We start from the raw sequence: 21,398 nt of genomic DNA on the forward strand, positions 1-21,398 counted from the left end.
TAACCTGAAATGAATGTTTTGGACCTTGGATGGTAAGCATAGAAGGGGTAAAGGAGCAGGTGTTAGACCTTGTAGAACTGCATGGGAAGGTGCCATGAGTGACAGGAGAGGTGTTGGGTATAGTGGAGGAGTGGACTAGGTTATCCGGGAGGGAATGGTCTCTGCAGAATGCTGACAGAGGAAGTGAAGGGAAAGTGTTTGGTGGTTGCATCATACTGGAGTTGGCGAAAATGGTGGAGGACTATGCTTTGCATGCACAGGCTGGTGGGGTAAAATGTGAGAACAAGAGGGATTCTATGTTTGTTCTGGGAGGGAGGGGAGAGGGTGAGGGTCATGGCATGGGAGATTGACTGCATGCTGTTGAGGGCCCTGTCGACAGCTGTAGAGGGGAATCCGTGGTTGAGGAAAAAGGAGCACCACTTTGGAAAGTGGCATCATCATAACAACAAACGTGACGGAGGCGAAGGAGCTGAGAGATGTACCAGGCGTGACCTCCTGAATTGGTAGTCCCTAAAATAAAAACTTAGAAATGGAAATGATCTAAAGATCAGTCCTGAAGATTTCCAGTGTTAGGCTGTGACTGTTTCCTTTGTCATCTTGTTCCACTGTGGGATTGTCTTTGAGAAGAAAGGCAGTTAAAATTGTTTGTGTGGTTTGGTATCTAGTGTTTTGTCTTTGCTGGAGCGCACCAAGTATTTATTTCTGTTAGTTCAGACCAGTCATTCCTCATTTTATAGAATGTGGTCAGTTGAATTTCTCTTCCCTCTACTGCACAGATTACACAAGAACTAGGAGCAGAAGTAGGCATTTCAGCCCTTCAAGCCTGTTCCACCATTTAATCAGATTATAGCTGATCACTCCTGGTCTCAAATCCACCTACCAACCCGTTCCCCATATCCTTTAACTGCTTTCTTTATCAGAAATATGTCTGTCTCCCTCTTGAAATTATTTAATGACTAAAACTCCACTATGCTATGGGGCAGCGAGTTCCACAAATTCACTACCCTCTGAGAAGTAGTTCCTCCTCATCTCAGTATTAAATCTACCACCTCTCAACCTATACCTATGACCTCTTGTTCCAGATTGCCCCATATGAGGAAACATTTGGTTTACGTTACTCCATCAATCCCTTTTAATATTTGATATGCGTCAATCAGATTCCCTCTCATCCTTCTAAACTCCAGTGGGCATAAACCCAAACTATTTAATCTCTCCTCATTCATCAACCCTTTCATCCCTGGAATCAATCGGGTGAACCTCCTCTGAATTGTCTCCAATGCCATCACATCCCTCCTCAGATTAGGAGACTTAAACTGGACACAATACTCCAGATGTGGTCTGACCAACATCCCTCACAATTGCAACAATACTTCTCTACTTTTACACACCAGTCCCTTTGCAATAAATGCTAACATTCCATTTGCCTTTTTTATTACATGCTGCACCTGCATACTGACTTTGTGATTCACGGACAAAGGCACCTAGACCCCTCTGCTCGGCTGCATTTTGAATTTGCTTTCCATTTAGATAATTTGCCTTTCTATTTGTTTTTTCAGCCAAAATGATACCTGACACTTAGTCACAATAAACTCCATCTGCCAAATTTTGGTCCTTCTTTTAGCTATCTATATCATTTTGTAAAATCTTTATCTCCTCTTCACAGCCTGCTTTCCCACCTATTTTAGTATCATCTGCAAATTTTACTATGTTGCACTGTATTCCTATTTGCAGATCATTCATCTGGTTTGTAAATAGTAAATAATTTGATCCAGGAGGCAGTCCGCTAGTTACAATTCACCAACTAGAGAAGGCCCCATTTACCTCGACACTGTATTTTCGGTCAGTCAATCCTGAACTGAATCTAGTTCTCTATCCTTAATCCTATGCGATCTCACCTTCTGGATCAGTCTTTTGTGTCACCTTGTCAAATGCCTTCTGGAAGGCTTGATCATACCACATCCACAGGTCCTCCATTATCCACCTTGCTGGTTAAGTACTCAATGAACTCCAACAAAGGATTAACCTTTGTCTTTCCAAATTTTAAGTCATTTCCTCCTTAATGATTGATTCCAGCAACTTCCGCACCACAGAAGTCAAGCTAACCATCTTAAAGTTTCTTACTTTTTGCCTCTCTCCCTTTTTGAATAGAGGTGTCACATTAGCATGTCTCCAATCCATCAGTCTTTCTAGATTCCAAGAAATTTTGAAATATCAGAACCAATGCATCCACGATCTCTGCTGCCACTTCCTTTTATACCCTCAGATGTAGGCCATCAGACCCTGGGGGTTTATCTGCCTTTAATCCCATGAATTTATTGAATACCTTCGTCCATTCCAAATCTATGATGGTGGGCACAGAGTCAAAGGTTATGAACCAGAGTTATGAATACAGCCCTTTGTGGGAAAGGGATTATTTGAAGTGTTGTTAATCTGCATTGGTGTTGAGGAGTGTTGTTAATCTGTGTCATCTCTCTCCATCCAGAATGGCATCTTAACTGGAGTTTACCCAGCTAGTCCTTCCAGCTGGCTCTTTGTGGTTGTAGCAGTGATCGCTACAATGTACGCAAGGGTCGACCCCTCACTAGGGATGATTGAGAGAATCAGGGATCATCTGCCCACCAAGTAAGTGATTACGAATTCCAGCTTGTCTCATCAAAATAATGCATTGAATGTCATTTTGGTGCATTCAATCTATCTCTGTCTCCTGGCAGCGGATATCTGTCCAATCAAAGCCAGAGCATTCTGAGTGGCCTGCTGTTTAGCACTGGGTTGTGGTTTGCCCTCGTCTTCACAATGCGTCAGACTCTCAAGCTGCTCCTGTCCTACCATGGCTGGATGTTCATTGAACATGGAAAACCTCCTCCAAGTGTGAAAATCTGGATGGTGAGTCAAATTCCTCAAGGCCAGAGATATCAAGGGAGGGGAGGGGCTTTTTCCGTGTCTGAACAATAACTGATTTGATCTGTTTAAGTGTTATCATTCCTTAGCAGCCTTCTGCCCCCACTTCCTGAGCCTCTTGTACGTGTAGTTACTGGACTGTGGTGTTTCTTCATTTCCTGAAAACATTCCCAGGGCTGAAATCAGCCAGTAGTGAAGAATTCGGGATCTGATCTTTGAATAGGGGGCTATAGGCTTCAAGACTTGGTTGGAAAAGCTACAGTCACGAAGCAAATGCTCAGGAGGAATTGAGAGCACTATCACTTTCAGAAAAGCAAAATACAGTGCGTGTTGGAATTTGGAAACAGAAAAGCTGGAAAAGCTCAGCAGGTCTGGCAGCACCTGTGGAAGAAGAAACAGAATTCTTCATGTTTTAATTCCATAAACCCTTTAAGACTGCCTGACTGCTGAGCTTTTCCACCGTTTTCTGTTCTTATCTTGTTTCATAACTTCCACAATCATAGAACATTACAGCACAGAAGCAGGCCTTTTGACCCTTCTTGGCTGTGCCGAACTATTTTTCTGACTAGCCTCACTGACCTGCACCTGGATCATATCCCTCCACACCCCTCTCATCCATGCAGAAGTCCAAGTTTTTCTTAAATGTTAAAAGTGAGCCCGTATTCACCCCTTCATCTGACAGCTCATTCCACACTCCCACCACTCTCTGTGAAGAAGCCCCCTCCCTAATATTCCCTTTAAACATTTCCCTCTTCACCCTTAGCCCATGTCCTCTAGTTTTTTCTCTCCCCTAGCCTCAGTGGGAAAAGCCTGCTTGCATTCACTCTATCTATACCCATCATAATTTTATACACCTCTATCAAATCTCCCCTCATTCTTCTACGCTCGAGGGAATAAAGTCCTAACCTATTCAACCTTTCTCTGTGACTCAGTTTCCCAAGTCCCAGCAACATCCTTGTAAACCTTCTTTGCACTCTTTCAACCTTATTAATATCCTTCCTGTAATTAGGTGACCAAAACTGCACACAATAGTCTAAATTCGGCCTCACCAATGTCTTATACAACCTCACCATAACATTCCAACTCTTATACTCTATACTTTGATTTATAAAGGCCAATGTTTCAAAAGCACTCTTTAAGACCCTATCTACCTGTGACGTCACTTTTAGGGAATTATGTATCTGTATTCCCAGATCCCTCCATTCTACTGCACTCTTCAGTGTCCTACCATTTACCATGTATGTTCTAACTTGGTTTGTCCTTCCAAAGTGCAATACCTCACACTTGTCTGCATTAAACTCCATCTGCCATTTTTCTAGTTTGTCCAAATCCCTCTGCAAGCTTTGAAAACTTTCCTCACTGTCCACTACACCTCCAATTTTTGTATCATCAGCAAATTTGCTGATCCAATTTACCACATTATCATCCAGATCATTGATATAGATGACAAACAACAATGGACCCAGCACCGATCCCTGTGGCACACCACTAGTCACAGGCCTCCACTCAGAGAAGCAACCCTCCACTACCACACTCTGGCTTCTTCCATTGAGCCAGTGTCTAATCCAATTTACTACTTCTCCATGTATACCTAGCGACTAAACCTTCCTAACTAACCTGCCATGCAGGACCTTGTCAAAGGCCTTACATGTGGACAAGATCCAGTGCCTTCCCTTCATCCATTTTCCTGGTAACCTCCTCAAAAAACTCTAATAGATTGGTTAAACGTGGCCTACCACGCACAAAGCCATATTGACTCTCCCTAATAAGTCCCTGTCCATCCAAATATTTGTAGATCCTATCTCTTAGCACTCTTTCCAATAATTTACCTACTACTGACGTCAAACTTACCAGCCTATAATTTCCTGGTTTACTTTGAGTCTTTTTAAAACAACAGAACAACATGAGCTATCCTCCAATCATCAGGCACATCACCCGTGGATACCAACATTTTAAATATATCTGCCAGGGCCCCTGCAATTTCAACACTCGTCCCTGTGAGAAACACAGCTCACAGTTAAACAATTTAGTCAAGTCAAGTTCTGAAGGAGCAAGATTTTATTTGACGTTCTTGCAAGACCGGGTGTCTAGCGAAATAGGCACACTTTACATAAATTGGCAGCACATTTTATACTCTTTTTTTTTTTACAAGCATTGTAATGGCTTTGCAATATGTTGTTCTCCCCTAATTGGTGGTCCCTGTCCCATCTATGTGTTGTCATTCCCCTATTGGCTCGAGGTGTCATCCCCATTACCCCCATCCAACAATGTCTCCTGTTATCACAAGAGTGCATTAGCAAACTCATCCATCTTATCCAATACTGTTACATGTCCAGTTCAGATTGGCGGTAATCAATCCTTTGCCAATTTAATCACTGCTGTCCCAACTATCTCAGTGACCTTTTCCCCTTTTATGCTTAGTTGTAGAAACAACACATCTTGCAGACCATTTGCTTTTTATAACGTGGGCCTCTTACATTCCTGCAGGATGTGGTGTATGCTTCACTGCACATCACATCTCTGATGTTATCTCTACATTACAGGCAGTCTTTTTATTATCCCTAATTATTGCTGTGTTAGCAGCATTGAACCTTATGTCCTATGTTTGTGACTAAACTCACAGTTGTTTCCATAAAATGGGTTATCAATGTGCCTGACTATATCCAATCTATTTAACTTTAAGCTATTTCTCTATGCTCTACAAATATATGTGTTAACAACATCTTTACCTATTGCTCACATCCCCTTCAAGGTCCAAGGGAATACCCTGTCCGGTCCTGGGGATTTATCTACTCTGATTTGCCTCAAGACAGCAAGCATCTCCTCCCCTTTTTAATCTGTATAAGTTCCATGATCTCCCTACTTGTTTGCCTTATTTCTGTAGACTCCATGCCAGTTTCCTTAGTAAATACGGATGCAAAAAACCCATTTAATATCTCCCCCATTTCCTTTTGTTCCATACATAGTTGACCACTCTGATCTTCAAGAGGACCAATCTTATCCCTTACTATCCTGTTGCTCTTAATACACCTGTAGAAGCTCTTAGGATTATCCTACATATCGAATCTGCAAACAAACTTTTAAGCATTTCAAGAGATTCCGAAGCTCAGAAACAAATCTTTACGAAATATCTCCTCAGAGGCCAGTGTCCCTCACCAGATTCCCTTTGTTTACGAACTCAGTTCCATTCCTAAGAGTGCTTCAGGTACAAAGTCAGCGTCAAACTGTCAGCATCCCTGACACTGCTCAGTAGTACCATGATGTGGAGATGCCAGCGTTGGACTGGGCTAAGCACAGTAAGAAGTTTGAACCACAGCCTGGTGTTGAGACTTCTTATTGTACTTCTCAATATATCCATCTCACAGGTGAGACTCCTGATTGGGCAGGCAATCATTACCTCAACCTCAGGGAGCTTATACTCCAAGAGATCATCCTCATGGGTGGGGCACCCCACCCAGTCCAAGGAACCTCAGTGGTTCACGCATCTCATGGGTCTCTTGTGGTGTTTCAGCTCTGGGTCCAGTTCCTCCAATTCGGTGCCCAATGTAGGCAGGGTGTATCGAGCAGGCGCCAGTCTCTTATGACATGAGCACCAGAGTTCTGGTTTGTTTCATTCCTCAGGAGGCAAAGGAGTAGTTACGGCAACATCAACAGTGTCCATTTTGGACTCTGAAGTCCCAACTATGAGCAACAGACCCTGTGGGAGGCTGGTCCAGGGAACGCTCCTTGATTCTTGGCCCACAGGGCACAGTTGGCTCCTGCAATTTCCAGGCCTGCAGCCGGTCCAGATATTTTTTTTGAATGCTCCCTTCCCCTGTCCCCACCACGTTCAGGAAAATCGAACTCCATCTAGTTCAAAGCGGTCTGCCCATGAGTAATTCTGCGGCCACTATTACCGTAGTGGCATGGGGTGGTTGTCCTATAATTAAATAACCAACATGAGAACTTGGTCTCCATTGAGGCTGCTGTTTTTTTTAAACCAGTTTTTAATGTCTAGCCGCTCTCACCACAAGGCCGTTCGATATTCAATGGTAAGGTGCCATCCTGATGTATCGAATCCCATTTGACTTTGGGACATTTTTGTCAGCCAGGAGTTCACGTTGTCAGAGACCAGCAATTCTGGGATCTCGTGTCGAAAATGAGGCGCAAAGTTTCTTTTCTGTTAGTATTGTGGTTGCCCAATGTACTTTATGAACATCCATCCACTTGGAATAGGTACTCATTATGACTAGAAACATCAAATCCATGAATTGTCCTGCATAATCCACGTGCAGCCAAGTGCATAGTCTACCTAACCATCCCAACAGGTGTAGGGGAGCTGCTAGTGGCAACATCCTGGACGAACCCACAAGTGCCACTATGTCCACATCCATTCCGGGCCACGAAAAATATCTTCTAGCCAACATCTTAATTTTGGATGCTCTAGGGTGGCCGTGATGTAATTCAGTCTGTATGGAATTGTGGCCCTGTCTCGGAATTACCATTCATGCCCATTAGCAGTCTTAACTTTTGCAAGGGCTGGGTTCTTTTGCGTCTAAAGATGTGCATTAAGTACGGCCACTGGAAAGGTATCCAGAAAATTCATGGTTCTTATTGCACCATCTGCCTGTGGTTCCCTCAGTGGGATGTCTACCAAAGACAGCCTCCTCAGGCATCTGCATTTGCCACGTGGCCTCCCGGCTAGTGTTCCAAATGATAGTTGCCCATCTCTGAATAAGGGCCAGTACTATCGATGGTACCGCTCTGTGCTCTCTTAGTAGCCCCAGTAGCAGCTTAGAATCCCATTTGGCCCATCGAATCTGCACTGACCACAATCCCACCCAGGCACTATTCCCATAATCCCACATATTTACCCTAATCTCCTGACACAATTTAGCATGGCCAATCAACCTAACATCTTTGGACTGAGAGAGGAAACCAGACCACCCGGAGGAAACCTACACAGACGTGAGGAGAATGTGCAAACTCCACACAGACAGTGATCCGAGGCTGGAATTGAACCCCAGGGTCCCTGGCAGTGCTAACCGCTGTGCCGATTGGTGACAATCACGGATCTCCATTCGTGAAGGTAGTAATGGAACTATTCACTCCAAATATTACCACCAGCCCTTTTTTCAATATGGGCATACTTTTTTCGGCTATAGCCAAGGTCCTGGTGGCATAAGCTATTGGCTGTTCCTTTCCGTTTCGCCACCTATGTGCTAATACCGCCACCGCCTCCCCCTCCCCCCCCCCCCCCCCCCCCGCCCCCACCCCCGATGCCATATAGAGACGCATCACAGGTTAGCACCAACTCTTATCTAGGATCATAACCTGCTAAGATATTTGTCAATGACAGCTGTTGCTTTATTCTTTTAAAAGTCAGGCCTTGACAGGTGAACCATTCCCAAGTTTATGTAGGGGAACCAAGGGTGGGGGCTTGGTTTGGTCTCAATTTTCTGTTGTACATCACCAGCTCCAGAAATGACTATCTCCTGGATGAAGAACTTCTTCACTCAAAGGTCTGCCCGTTGAAGTGGTGGAGGCTGCCTCGCTAAATATTTTTAAGACGCGGGTTGATGGGTTTTTGATAACAGAGGGATTAAGGGTTATGGGGAGAGGGCGGGAATGTGGAACTGAGCCACGACAGATCAGCCATGATCTTATTGAATGGTAGGGCAGGCTCAAAGTGCTAGATGGCCTACTCCTGCTCCTATTTCTTATGTTCTTATGTTCTTATGAGCATGGGAGCTGGGGCATCATTTATCACCTGCATTCTGCCTTTCAAAGGATGTAGACCCGACTTGTCCACTTAGTAGCCCAGATAGATCACTTGAGGTACCAGGGATACTCTCAATCAGTAAGGATAGGCAACAACGCCTCTTCCACAATAATTGAAGAATGACAGTAAGAAGTCGCTTAACACCAGGTTAAAGTCCAGCAGGTTTATTTGTAGCAAACGCCACTAGCTTTTGGAATTCAGAACTTCCACCCACCTGATGAAGGAACATCCAGTTCTGGAAGCTAGTGGCATTTGCTACAAATAAACCTGTTGGACTTTAACCTGCTGTTGTGAGACTTCTTACTGTGTTTACCCCAGTCTGACACCAGCATCTCCATATCATTGAAGAATGAGACAGGCCAAGTGATTGACATTTCACTGGGGGAGCATTTTGGGCTTAGTGGCCATAATTCCATAAGATTTCGGGTAGTCATTGGATGAAAACAAGAGTAGCTCTCGGGTGAGTGTGCTTAATTGGGCAAGGGCCAATTACATTAAATCAGACAGAAACTGGGGAATGTGGATTGGGAGCAGCAATTTGAGGGCAAATCCACACATGGCATGTCGGAGACTTCTAAAGGCCAGTTGACTGAAGTACAGGACAGGCATGTCCCTGCAAAGGTGAAGGATAAAAATGGCAGGATTCAGAAACCGTGGATGAAAGGGAAATAGTAAGCTTAGTCAAAAGGAAAAAGGATGTATGTGATAGGACTAGACTTCTAAAAACTGACAAAGCCCTTGGGAAGTACAGTGAAAGTAGGAGGGAACTTAAACATGTAATTAGGAGGCCATGAAATGCCTTTAGCAAACAGGGTCAAGGAGAATCCTAAGGCTTTTTTTGCATATATTAGGAGCAAGAAGGTAGCAAGAGAAAGAGAAGGCCCATTCAAGGACAACGGAGGGAAATTATGTGTGGAGTCACTGGAAGTGGGTGAGATCCTCTAATGAGTTCTTTGTATCAGTATTCATCAAGGAAAAGGACATGACAAATGTTGAGCTCAGGGATAGGTGTGTGAATGCTCTAGAGAATGTCAATATATTGAAGGGAAAGTGTTGTTTGTGGTGTATATATAAATGATCTGGAGGAAAATGTAAGACTGCGGGTGACACGAAGATTGATGGAGTTGCTGATAATGCCAAGGATTGTCAGAGGATACAATAGGATATAGTTTGGAGATTTGGGCACAGAAATGGCAGATGGACTTTAATCCAGACAAATGTGAGGTGATGCATTTTGGAGGATCAAATTTAGGTGTGAATTATATTGTAAATGGCAGAATCCTTAGAACATTAACATTCAGAGGTATCTGGCTGTACAGATCCATAGTTCCCTAAAAGTTGCAACATAGGTGGCCAAAAAAAATGAAGAAAGTATATGGCATGCTTGCCTTCATCAGCCAGGGCATTGAGTACAAGAGTTGGGAAATTACGTTGCAGCTATATAAAACCTTGAAAAGGCCACGTTTGGAGTATTGCACGCAGTTCTAGAACCATAGAAAATTACAGCTCAGAAACAGGTCTTTTGGCCCTTCTTGTCTGTGCTGAACCATTTTTTGCCTAGTCCCACTGACCTGCACTTGGACCATATCCCTCCACACCCGTCTCATCCATGTACCCATCCAAGTTTTTCTTAAATGTTAAAAGTGACTCCGCATTTACCACGTTACCCGGCAGCTCGTTCCACACTCCCACCACTCTCTGCGTGAAGAATCCCCCCTAATATTCCCTTTAACCTTTTCTCCTTTCACCCTTAACCCGTGCCCTCTGGTTTTTTTTTCTCCCCTAGCCTCAGTGGAAAAAGCCTGTTTGCGTTCACTCTATCTATACCCATCAAAATCTTATACACCTCTATCAAATCTCCCGTCATTCTTCTACGCTCCAGGGAATAAAGTCCTAACCTATTCAATCTTCCTCTGTAACTCAGTTTCTTAAGTCCCAACAACATCCTCGAGAACCTTCTCTGCACTCTTTCAACCTTATTTACATCCTTCCTGTAATTAGGTGACCTAAACTGTACACAATACTCTAAATTCGGCCTCATCAATGCCTTATATAACCTTACCATAACACTCCGACTTTTATACTCGATACTCCGATTCATAAAGGTCAATGTACCATCAGCACTCTTTACTACTCTATCCACCCGTGACATCGCTTTTAGGGAATTCTGTACCTGTATTCCCAGATCCCTTTGTTCAACTGCACTCTTCAGAGTCCTACCATTTAACCTGTGCATTCTACTTTGGTTTGTCCTTCCAAAGTGCAATACCTTACACTTGTCTGTGTTAAATTCCATTTGCCATTTTTCAGTCCATTTTTCTAGTTGGTCCAAATCTCTCTGCAAGCTTTGAAAACCTCCCTCACTATCCACTACACCTCCAATCTTTGTATCATCAGCAAGTTTACTGATCCAATTTACCACATTATCATCCAAATCATTGATATAGATGAGAAACAACAGTGGACCCAACACCGATCCCTGTGGCACACCACTAGTCACAGGCCTCCACTCAGAGAAGCAACCCTCCACTACCACTCGCTGGCTTCTTCCATTGAGCCAGTGTCTAATCCAATTTACAACCTCCCCATCTATACCTAGCGACTGAACCTTCCTAACTAACCTCCCATGAGGGACCTTATCAAAGGCCTTGCTAAAATCCAGGTAGGCAACACCCACTGCCTTCCCTTCATCCACTTTCCTGGTAACCTCCTTGAAAAACTCAGATTGGTCAAACATGACCTACCACGCACAAAGCCATGTTCACTCTCCCTAATAAGTTCCTGTCTATCCAAATTTTTGTAGATCCTATCCCTTATCACACCTTCCAATAACTTGCCCACCACCGACGTCAAACTTACTGACCTATAATTTCCTGGATTTCTTTTGGAACTCTTTTTTAAACAATGAAACAACATAAGCCACCCTCCAATCATCCGGCACCTCCCCCGTGCATACTGACATTTTAAGTATGTCTGCCAGGGTCCCTGCAAGTTAATTACTAGCCTCCCTCAAGGTCCGTGGGAATACCCTGTCTGGTCCTGGGGATTTATCCACTCTGATTCTAGTCACCACACTACCAGAAGGACATGGATGCTTTGGAGACAATGCAAAGAAGGGTCACCAGGACGTTGCCTGGTCTCTAGGGCATTGACTATGAGGAGAGGTTGAGTAAACAAAACTTGTTTTCACTGGAAAGACGGAGGCTCAGTGGAGACCTGATCTGTGTTGGGTTGGTTTGGGTTAGGGTGCTGGTCTTTATGTTGTGTTGGGTTGCCTTTAAATGCTGATCTATATGTTGGGTTTGGGTTTGAGCGCTGCTCTGTGTTGGGTTTAGGTGTTGGTCTGTGTATTGGGTTGGGTTTGGATGCTGGTCTCTAGTTTCAGCTTGGGTGCTGGTGTCTGTGCTGCGTTGAATTGGACGCTGGTCTCTGTGTTGGGTTGGGTTGTGTTTGGGCACTGCTTTCTCTGAGTTGAGCTTGGATGCTGGCGTCTATATTGGGTTGGGTTGTGTTGAGTTTGGGCGCTGATCACTGTCAAGGGTTGGGTTTGGGTGTGAGCTCTGGTGTGTGTGCTGGGTTTGGGTTTGGGCACTGACCTCTCTGGGTTTGAGAGTGCTAGTCTCTATGTTGGATTAGGTTGGGTTTGGGCGCTGGTCTCACTGGGTGGGTTGGGTTTGAGCCCTGGTCTCTGTGTTGGACTGCGTTGGGTTTGGGCTCTGGTCTCTCGTTTGGATTGGGTTGGGTTTGGGCCCTCGTCTCTGTGTTGTGTCGGGTTGGGTTGGGTGCTTGTCTTTGGGTTGGGTTCGGGTTGTGCACTGATCTGAGTTTGGGCATTGGGCTTTGTGTTGGGTACTAGTCTCTGCCTTGGGTTGGGTTTGGGTACTGCTCTCTGTGTTGGGTTGGATTAGGTTTGGGCACTGGTCTCGTTTGGGTTCTGGTCTTCATGGTGGGTTGGGTTGATTTTGGGTGCTAGTCTGTGTTGGGGCATGGTTGTTTTTGTTTCCTTGGCTTCAGGTGTTTGTCTTTCCTTGTGCTCATTTCTGACCTTCATTGTTCTTGTCCCCACAGTTGTTGGTGAGGATATTTTCTGGCCGCAAGCCACTGACATACAGTTTCCAGACCTCGCTCCCACGATTGCCAGTTCCTGCTGTGAAGGACACCATGAGGCGGGTATGTGGGATCCTGAGGATCATTCAATCTTTCAACATTCATTTCTATCCCTAGCACTGTAGCAGTGCTGTGGTGGGAGAGGCTGCTTTGCAGATTAGTTTCTGAGCTTGTGTTCAACTGTTTGTGGGTTGTCAATACTGGACGTGTATATGTGACTCAATCTTCATATTCCCAGTAAAGTACCAGCAGGAACCGCATTCCAGTGACTTGAATCCGAGCTCTCAATTTTATTACTGAAACTCAATTTCAAAACTGCACTAAATATAACAGCACAAAGGGAACTTTATATCAAACCCAGTGCTGTACCTGTCCTGGGAGTGTTTGATGGTCAGAAGTCTCAATGCCAGGTTAAAGTCCAGCAAGTTAACTTGTTGGACTTTAACCTGGTGTTGTGAGACTTCTTACTGTGTTTATCCCGGTCCAACGCCAGCACCTCCACATCAGTGTTTGATGGGGCAGTGTAGGGGGAACTTTATTCTATATCTAACCCCATGCTGTACCTGTCCTGGGAGTATTTGATGGGGACAGTGTAGGGGGAGCTTTAATCTGTAACTCCATGCTGTACCTGTCCTAGGGTTGTTTGATGGGGTAAGAAGTCTCTCAACACCAGGTTAAAGTCCAACAGGTTTATTTGGTAGCAAAAGCCACTCGCTTCCGAAGCCCTCCTTCTTCAGGTGAGTGGGATTTCAGTTCACAAACAGGACATTTAAAGACACAAACTCAATTTACAAAATAATGGTCGGAATGTGAGTCTTTACAGATAATCAAGTCTTAAAGATATAGACAATCTGATTGGAGAGAGGGTTAAGCACAGGTTAGAGAGATGTGTATGATCTCCAGCCAGGGCAGTTAGTGAGATTTTGCAAGTCCAGGCAAGTCGTGGGGGTTACAGATAGTGTGACATGAGCCCAAGATCCCGGTTGAGGCAGTCCTCATGTGTGCGGAACTTGGCTATCATTCTCTGCTCAGCGACTCTGCACTGTTGTGTGTCATGAAGGCTGCCTTGGAGAACGCATACCCCAAAGATCAGAGGCCCGAATGCCTGTGACCGCTGGCATTCCCCAACAGGAAAAGAACACTCTTGCCTGGTGATTGTCAAGCAGTGTTCATTCATCCGTTGTTGTAGCGTCTGCATAGTCTCCCAATTTATCATGCCTCGGAACATCCTTTCCTGCAGCATATCAGGTAGAAAATGTTGGCCCAGTTGCAAGAGTATGTACTGTGTACCTGGTGGACGGTGTTCTCATGTGAGATGATGGCACCCATGCTGATGATCTGGCACTTCTTGCAGAGGTTGCTATGGCAGGGTTGTGTGGTGTCGTGGTCACTGTTCTCCTGAAGGCTGGGTAGTTTGCTGCATGATGTGGATATGCTGGCGTTGGACTGGGGTAAACGCAGTAAAAAGTCTGACAACACCAGGTTTTAGTCCAACCGATTTATTTGATAGTAAATTCACTAGCTTCCGAGGGGATTCCCTCTTCTTCAGGTGAATGGAGAACTCTCCATTCTTACCTAGTTTGCTGCAGGCAATGGTCTGTTTGAGGTTGTGTGGTTGTTTGAAGGCAAGGTATGGGGATGGCCTTGGCGAGATGTTCATCTTCATCAATGACATGTTGAAGACTCCAGAGAAGATATCGTAGCTTGTCCGCTCCGGGAAAGTACTGGATGATGAAGGGTACTCTGTCTGCTGTGTCCCGTGTTTGTCTTCTGAGGAGGTCGATGCGGCTTTTCGCTGTGGCACGTCGGAACTGTCGATTGATGAGTCGAGCGCCGTATCCTGTTCCTATGAGGGCATCTTTCAGCATCTGGAGGTGTCTGTTGCGATCTTCCTCATCTGAGCAGATTCTGTGTATATGGAGAGCTTGTCCGTACGGGATAGCTTCTTTAACGTGTTTAGGTTGGAAGCTGGAGAAGTGGAGCATCGTGAGGTTATCTGTGGGCTTGCAGTACAGTGAGGTGACTGTCCTTGATGGAGATGTGTGTGTCCAAGAATGCAGCCGATTCCAGAGAGTAGTCCATGGTGAATCTGATGGTGGGATGAAACTTGTTGATGTCACTGTATAGTTGTTTCAACGATTGTTCACCGAGTCCAAAGGAAAGAAATGTCATCGATGTAGCTAGTGTATAGCATCGGTTGAAGGTTCTGTGATGGTGTTCTCGCATGAGAGCACCATCCACCAGGTACACTGTACATACACGTATAACTCTGCCAACATTGTTTACCTGATACGCTGCAGGAAAGGATGTTCCGAAGCATGGTACATTGGGGAGACCATGCAGACGCTATGACAATGGATGAGCGAACACCGCTCGACAATCACCAGGCAAGACTGTTCCCTTCCTGTTGGGGAACACTTCAGCGGTCACGGGCATTCAGCCTCTGATTTTTGGGTAAACGTTCTCCGAGGCAGCCTTCATGACGCATGACAGTGCAGAGTTGCTGAGCAGAGACTGATAGCCAAGTTCCGCACACGAGGACGGCCTCAACCGGGATCTTGGGTTCATTTCACACTATCTGTAACCCCCCACAACTTGCCTGGGCTTGCAAAATCTCACTAACTGCCCTGGCTGGAGACAATACACATCTCTTTAACCTGTGCTTAACCTTCTCTCCACTCACATTGTCTGTACCTTTTAAACTCGATTACCTGTAAAGACTCGCATTCCAACCATTATTTTGTAAATTGAGTTTGTGTCTTTATATGACGTGTTTGTGAACCGAAATCCCACTCACCTGATGGAGCAGGGCTTAGAAAGCTAATGGCTTTTGCTACCAAATAAACCTGTTGGACGTTAACCTGGTGTTGTGTGACTTACTGTGTTTACCCAGCCCAACACCGGCATCTGATGAATGGGATGGATAGGATAGAGGTGGAGAGACTCTTCCCGCTCAAAAAAGACAGTAGGACTAGGGGGCACAGCCTCAAGATAAAGGGGAGGCGGTTTAGAACGGAGTTGAGGAGGAACTTCTTCACTCAAAGGGTGGTGAATCTCTGGAATTCTCTGCCCTTTGAAGTGGTGGAGGCTGCCTCGCTAAATATTTTTAAGAAGCAGGTTGATGGGTTCTTGATAAGAGAGGGGATTAAGGGTTATGGGGAGAGGGCGGGAAAGTGGAACTGAGCCACGACAGATCAGCCATGATCTTATTGAATGGCGGGGCAGGCTCGAAGGGCTAGATGGCCTACTCCTGCTCCTATTTCTTATGTTCTTATCTCCACATCACTGTTTTAATGGGAGCAGCATAGAGAGAGATTTACACTGTATCTAACCCCATGGTGTACCTGTCCCAGGAGTGTTTGGGGACAGTGCAGGGGAGCTTTACTCTGTATCCAATCCCATGCTGCACTTGTTCTTGGAGTGTTTGACGGGGACAGTGTAGGTGGAGCGTTACTCTATCTAACCCCATACTGTATCTGTAATTTTGCGCTGCTTTTCGGCTGTCGGAAATTAATTTTCCTTGTAGAGGAGTAATGTCCAATAGGAGTTATTATCACCTGAACTGTCAGACAGCCAAACTGCTGACTGCCAGTAGTCATCACAGATGTTAAAGCACACTTTGGTCTGTTTTAGATTAATGCAACACTATCACTTTACCATGTTATTGTTATGTCACAAATATTCTTTAGAATCTGATTGTGGCAGCATTGCGAATGGACCTTGCTGAAATTCCCTTGTTTATATTTCTGCTCCCTTTAGTACCTGGAGTCAGTGCAGCCACTACTGGATGCTCAGCAGTTCAAACGAATGCAGGCGCTGGCTCGAGACTTTGAGCTGAAAGTGGGACCGAGACTTCAGTGGTATCTAAAGCTGAAATCCTGGTGGGCCACCAACTATGTGAGTAAATATTTGTCAGTGATTCTATAGTGAGGGTCAGATTTCCTCCCTTCATATTCAGTCTGCTGCCTGAATATAGAAATGTGGGAGCTGAAGTAGGCCACAAGCCTGTTCTGCCGTTGAATGAGATCATGGCTGACCTTTGACCCATCTCCTTTAATAACTTTGCTTAACAAAAATTATTTATCTCAGATTTAAATATAGCAACTGATCTAGCATCAACTGCCATTTGTGGAAGAGTGTTTCAAACCTCTACTACTACTGTGTGTTTGTAGATGTGCTTCCTGTATGGTCTGGCCCTAATTTTTAGACTGTGCCCCCTAGTTCTAGAATCTCCAACCAATAGAAATAGTTTATCTTTATCTATCCTGTTTTTTATGCTCATATCTTGAGGATTTCAATCCGATCACCCCTTAACCTCCTAAATTCTAGAGAAAGCAGGTCTAATTTGTATAATCTCTCCTCATGATTAAACCCCTGAAGTCCGGTATCATTCTTGACCTGCAATCCCTCCAAGTCCAATATATCCTTCCTTGGGTGTGGTCCCCAGATCGCTCACAGTACTCCAAGTGGGGTCTATCCAGGGTTTTGTATAGCTGTGTCCTTATACTCCGGGCCTCGAGATATAAAGGCCAGCATTCCATTAGTCGTCTTGATTATTTTCTGTATCTGATGTGAAATTTTAAAGATCTATGCACCTGAACGCCCAAGTGTTTAGACATCTCCTGAATTTAACTTCATACCATCTAGAAAGTACTCTAATCTTTCATTTTTCAATCAAAAATGGACAACCTGACACTTGCTTGGATTGAAATACATCTGCCACTGTTTTGCCCATTTACCTAGGCTGGCAATATCCCTTTGGAATTTTATGCCATTGTTGTGAAGTTAAGATTGTAAAGATGTAAAGAATGTTTGTAAAGATGTAAAAGAATTGTAAAAACTGTTAGAGGGAAAAGCAGTGCATGGTCCCTTTGAAAGCTGTTTTTGTGTTCAATGCTAGAATGTTTAAAATGTGGGCATACAGAGTACACAAATGGCAACATTTGTGCAGAAACCAAAAAAATCAAGGTTGCCTTGGTCACAGAGTTTGCAGGCAGTTGCATTTTGATAGGTTATTAGCTGAGTGTCTTCTTTAAATTTATAGGCTATCAGTTTAATGAGGACATTCAGCAATCAGGGCCCTTTCAAATTTGAATTTCCCATTGTTGACACCATCAGACCAATCATGCATAGGTCATCAGGAAGATAAAAATAGGAATTCAACTGCCTGCTTTCAGTGACTACCGTTCTGCTCAGTGAGTTCAGTTGAATTCAATTGAGAGCCATCCCTAACAGCAGGTCAGCTCTAGAGTAGCCCTGCCAGCTGAAGAACTACCTATCTAACACAGGACATCAAGTTGGAAAGACTTTATAGACAGAAAAATCACCAGAAAAACTCAAAGGTTCTGAAAGCCATCATATATATTTCTTTTGAGAGTGACTAAAATTCTGTTATTACTGTTTTGGTTCTGAATGGTCCTTGTATTTATTTGAACAGCATTTCAGTCACACTTTCCTTTAATTAATGTATTACTTGTTTAGTTAGAGTTCTGGTTTGTTAAATAAAATAACTTGTTAATTTGTTAATTATTCACTTAAAGCGAGTGTTAGGTCTTTATATTAATGAACCTTTAAACGTTAATGTAGAACAGATAACATCTTCCCAAACACTTCTAACATATTACGAAGGAAGGTCAAAGGGATTAACCTCCATATCATAACACTATAATCTATGCTGTCTACAGTGCCACCTAACTTTTTGTCATCAGCATATTTGGATATATGACTTTGTATGCCATTTTAATGCCCCAACACAGATCCTTGTGGATGTGACCACTAGTCACATCTCATCAATTTGAGTACCTACCCATATCCTTACTTTCTGTCACCAGCCACTCAACCAATTTCCCAGCTATGTCAGTAATTTGCCCTCAATTCTGTGGGCCTCTATCATGGTTAACAGTCTCCTATATGGAATTTTATCAAAGGCCTTCTAGAAGTTCATATAAACAACATCCAAAGACATTCACCTGCCCATGATCTTAGTCACTTTTTCAAAAAATTCAGTGAGGTTTGTTAGGAATGACCTACCTGTCATGAATCCATGCTGGCTCTCCCCAGTTAACTGAAAAATGTCAAGGTGTTCAGTTACCCAACCTTGATTATAGACTCCAATAATTTTCCCATCACAGATGTTAAACTAACAGATCCATAATTCCCTGGTTTTCCTCTTTCACCCTTCTTAAAAAAACGGAGTGAAGTTAACAATTTTCCAATCCAGAAGGATGACTCCTGAATGTAGGGAACTCTGAAAGATTATAGTTAGGGCATCTACAATGTGCTCCCCTATCTCTTTGAACACCCTTGATGGAAACCTTTAGGTCATGGAGATTTGTTACTCTTTAGTTCCATTTAATTTCCTCATCATCAACATACATTAATTTTATTTAGACCATGGCCTTGTTTAATTTTCTCAGGATTTCTGACAAGCGATCCTCGTTTCCTATTGTAAATACTGAGGAAAAGTAATTATTAAACATGTCTGTCATTTCCCTATACCCACTGACAATATCTTTTGCTCTTTAATAGGCCAACATTGCTCCTAATCACCCACTTTCCCTTTCTGTAACTATAATATTACTTCTTCTTTGAAGGCCCTTGCAAGTTTTCTTTCATAATCCCTTTACTAGCTCTTTTAAGCTGCTTTGTGGCCCTTTGCTGATCTTTATCTTTCCCATTTGATAGAATCTGTGCTGTTTCTGCATTTTTGTAAGCCGTTTCTTTTAGTTTTATGCTGTTGTTTCTGAAGTTGTACTTTTCCTTCTCAGGGCTATAAACTGGTTCTGAACTGTCAAATGTTTCTTTAAACATCCTCCACTGTTCTTCAGTTGGTTTACCCATTAGCAGAAAAGTACAGCACAGGCACAAGCCCTTTGGCCCTCCAAGCCTATGTTGATCATGATGCTCTAACTAAACTAAAAAACCTTCTGGTCTTACTCGGTCTGTATCCCTCTAGTCCCTCCTTATTCATGTATTGATCCAGATACCTCTTAAATGTACCTAATAAAGTGGGCACAACTGTGGACAGTCTCTGTGTCATCTCATTAAAGTTGGCCTCATCTAAATCTCAAATCCTACAGCTGATTCACTTTCAAATGTTACATTTAAACTTGACTATGTTATGATCATGATTTGATAAATGTTCCTGCGCAACGAGGTTACTAATTAAATCCGGCTCATTATTCCATCCAATATTATTATATTAATATTATATTAATGTGCATGAGTTGCAAAAACCCAGCTTGCAGGTGCAGCAGGTGGTCAGGAAGGCGAATGGGATGCTGGCCTTCATAGCGAGGGGGATTGAATATAAAAGTAGGGAGGTCTTGCTGCAGCTGTATAGGGCATTGGTGAGGCCACAGCTGGAGTACTGTGTGCAGTTTTGGGCGCCGCACCTGCGCAAAGATATTTTGGCCTTGGAGGGAGTGCAGAGGAGGTTTACTAGGCTGATACCAGAGTTGAGGGGGTTGAGCTATGAGGAGAGGCTGAATAAACTGGGCTTGTACTTGTTAGAGTTTAGAAGAATGAGGGGAGATCTCATTGAGACGTATAAGATGATGAATAGGATGGATAGGATAGAGGTGGAAAGACTCTTCCCGCTCAAAAAAGACAGTAGGACTAGGGGGCACAGCCTCAAGATAAAAGGGGGGCGGTTTAGAACGGAGTTGAGGAGGAACTTCTTCACTCAAAGGGTGGTGAATCTCTGGAATTCTCTGCCCGTTGAAGTGGTGGAGGCTGCCTCGCTAAATATTTCTAAGACGCGGGTTGATGGGTTTTTGATAAGAGAGGGGATTAAGGGTTATGGGGAGAGGGCGGGAAAGTGGAACTGAGCAGCGACAGATCAGCCATGATCTTATTGAATGGCGGGGCAGGCTCGAAGGGCTGGATGGCCTACTCCTGCTCCTATTTCTTATGTTCTTATATTACTTGACCCCTTGTTGCATCCAGGAATATTGCTTTACGAAATATTCCAGCAACACTCTTTAAAAAGTTAAAATCCCTCATTGATACCACACTGCATTTGCCTAATATCTGCATTCATATAATCTAGCACTTCAGAGCTGCTACCAGGGGGTCTGTAGACATTTATTACAGTTTTAGATCCTTTAGAGTGGAGGAGCAGAGGGATCTAGGTGTATGTGTACATAGATCCCTGAAAGTTGGGAATCAAGTAGATAAGGTTGTTAAGAAGGCGTACGGTGTCTTGGCGTTTATTGGTAGGGGGATTGAATTTAGGAGTCGCAGCGTCATGTTGCAACTGTACACAACTTTGGTGCGGCCGCACTTGGAGTACTATGTGCAGTTCTGGTCCCCACATTACAGGAAGGATGTGGAGGCTTTGGAGAGGGTGCAGAGGAGGTTTACCAGGATGTTGCCTGGTATGCAGGGGAGATCCTATGAGGAGAGACTGAGGGATTTGGGGTTGTTTTCACTGGAAAGAAGGCGGCTAAGAGGGGATCTTATAGAAACATATAAGATGATTAGAGGTTTAGATAGGGTGGATGGTGATAGCCTGTTTCCTCGGATGGAGAAAGCTAGCACGAGGGGGCATGGCTTTAAATTAAGGGGGGGTAGTTATAGGACGGATGTCAGGGGCAGGTTCTTTACCCAGAGGGTGGTGAGGGACTGGAAT

At 44.0% G+C, this 21,398-nt stretch overlaps 1 protein-coding gene across 4 annotated transcripts in view; it reads left to right on the forward strand.

The window, feature by feature from the left end:
* LOC145343965 (carnitine O-palmitoyltransferase 1, liver isoform-like) overlaps positions 1 to 21,398 on the forward strand; it is a 77,854-nt gene that overhangs the window by 29,469 nt on the left and 26,987 nt on the right. For all 4 annotated transcript variants that reach the window (XM_080190546.1, XM_080190543.1, XM_080190547.1 and 1 more), the window contains 4 exons: positions 2,483 to 2,622; positions 2,712 to 2,883; positions 12,728 to 12,829; positions 16,526 to 16,663. In XM_080190546.1, coding sequence (XP_080046672.1) covers positions 2,483 to 2,622; positions 2,712 to 2,883; positions 12,728 to 12,829; positions 16,526 to 16,663 — 552 coding nt within the window. The remainder of the gene's footprint in view (positions 1 to 2,482; positions 2,623 to 2,711; positions 2,884 to 12,727; positions 12,830 to 16,525; positions 16,664 to 21,398) is intronic.

Source organism: Carcharhinus amblyrhynchos, chromosome 6, assembly GCF_965287045.1.
Source record: "Carcharhinus amblyrhynchos chromosome 6, sCarAmb.v2.hapA, whole genome shotgun sequence".
Taxonomy (NCBI): domain Eukaryota; kingdom Metazoa; phylum Chordata; class Chondrichthyes; order Carcharhiniformes; family Carcharhinidae; genus Carcharhinus; species Carcharhinus amblyrhynchos.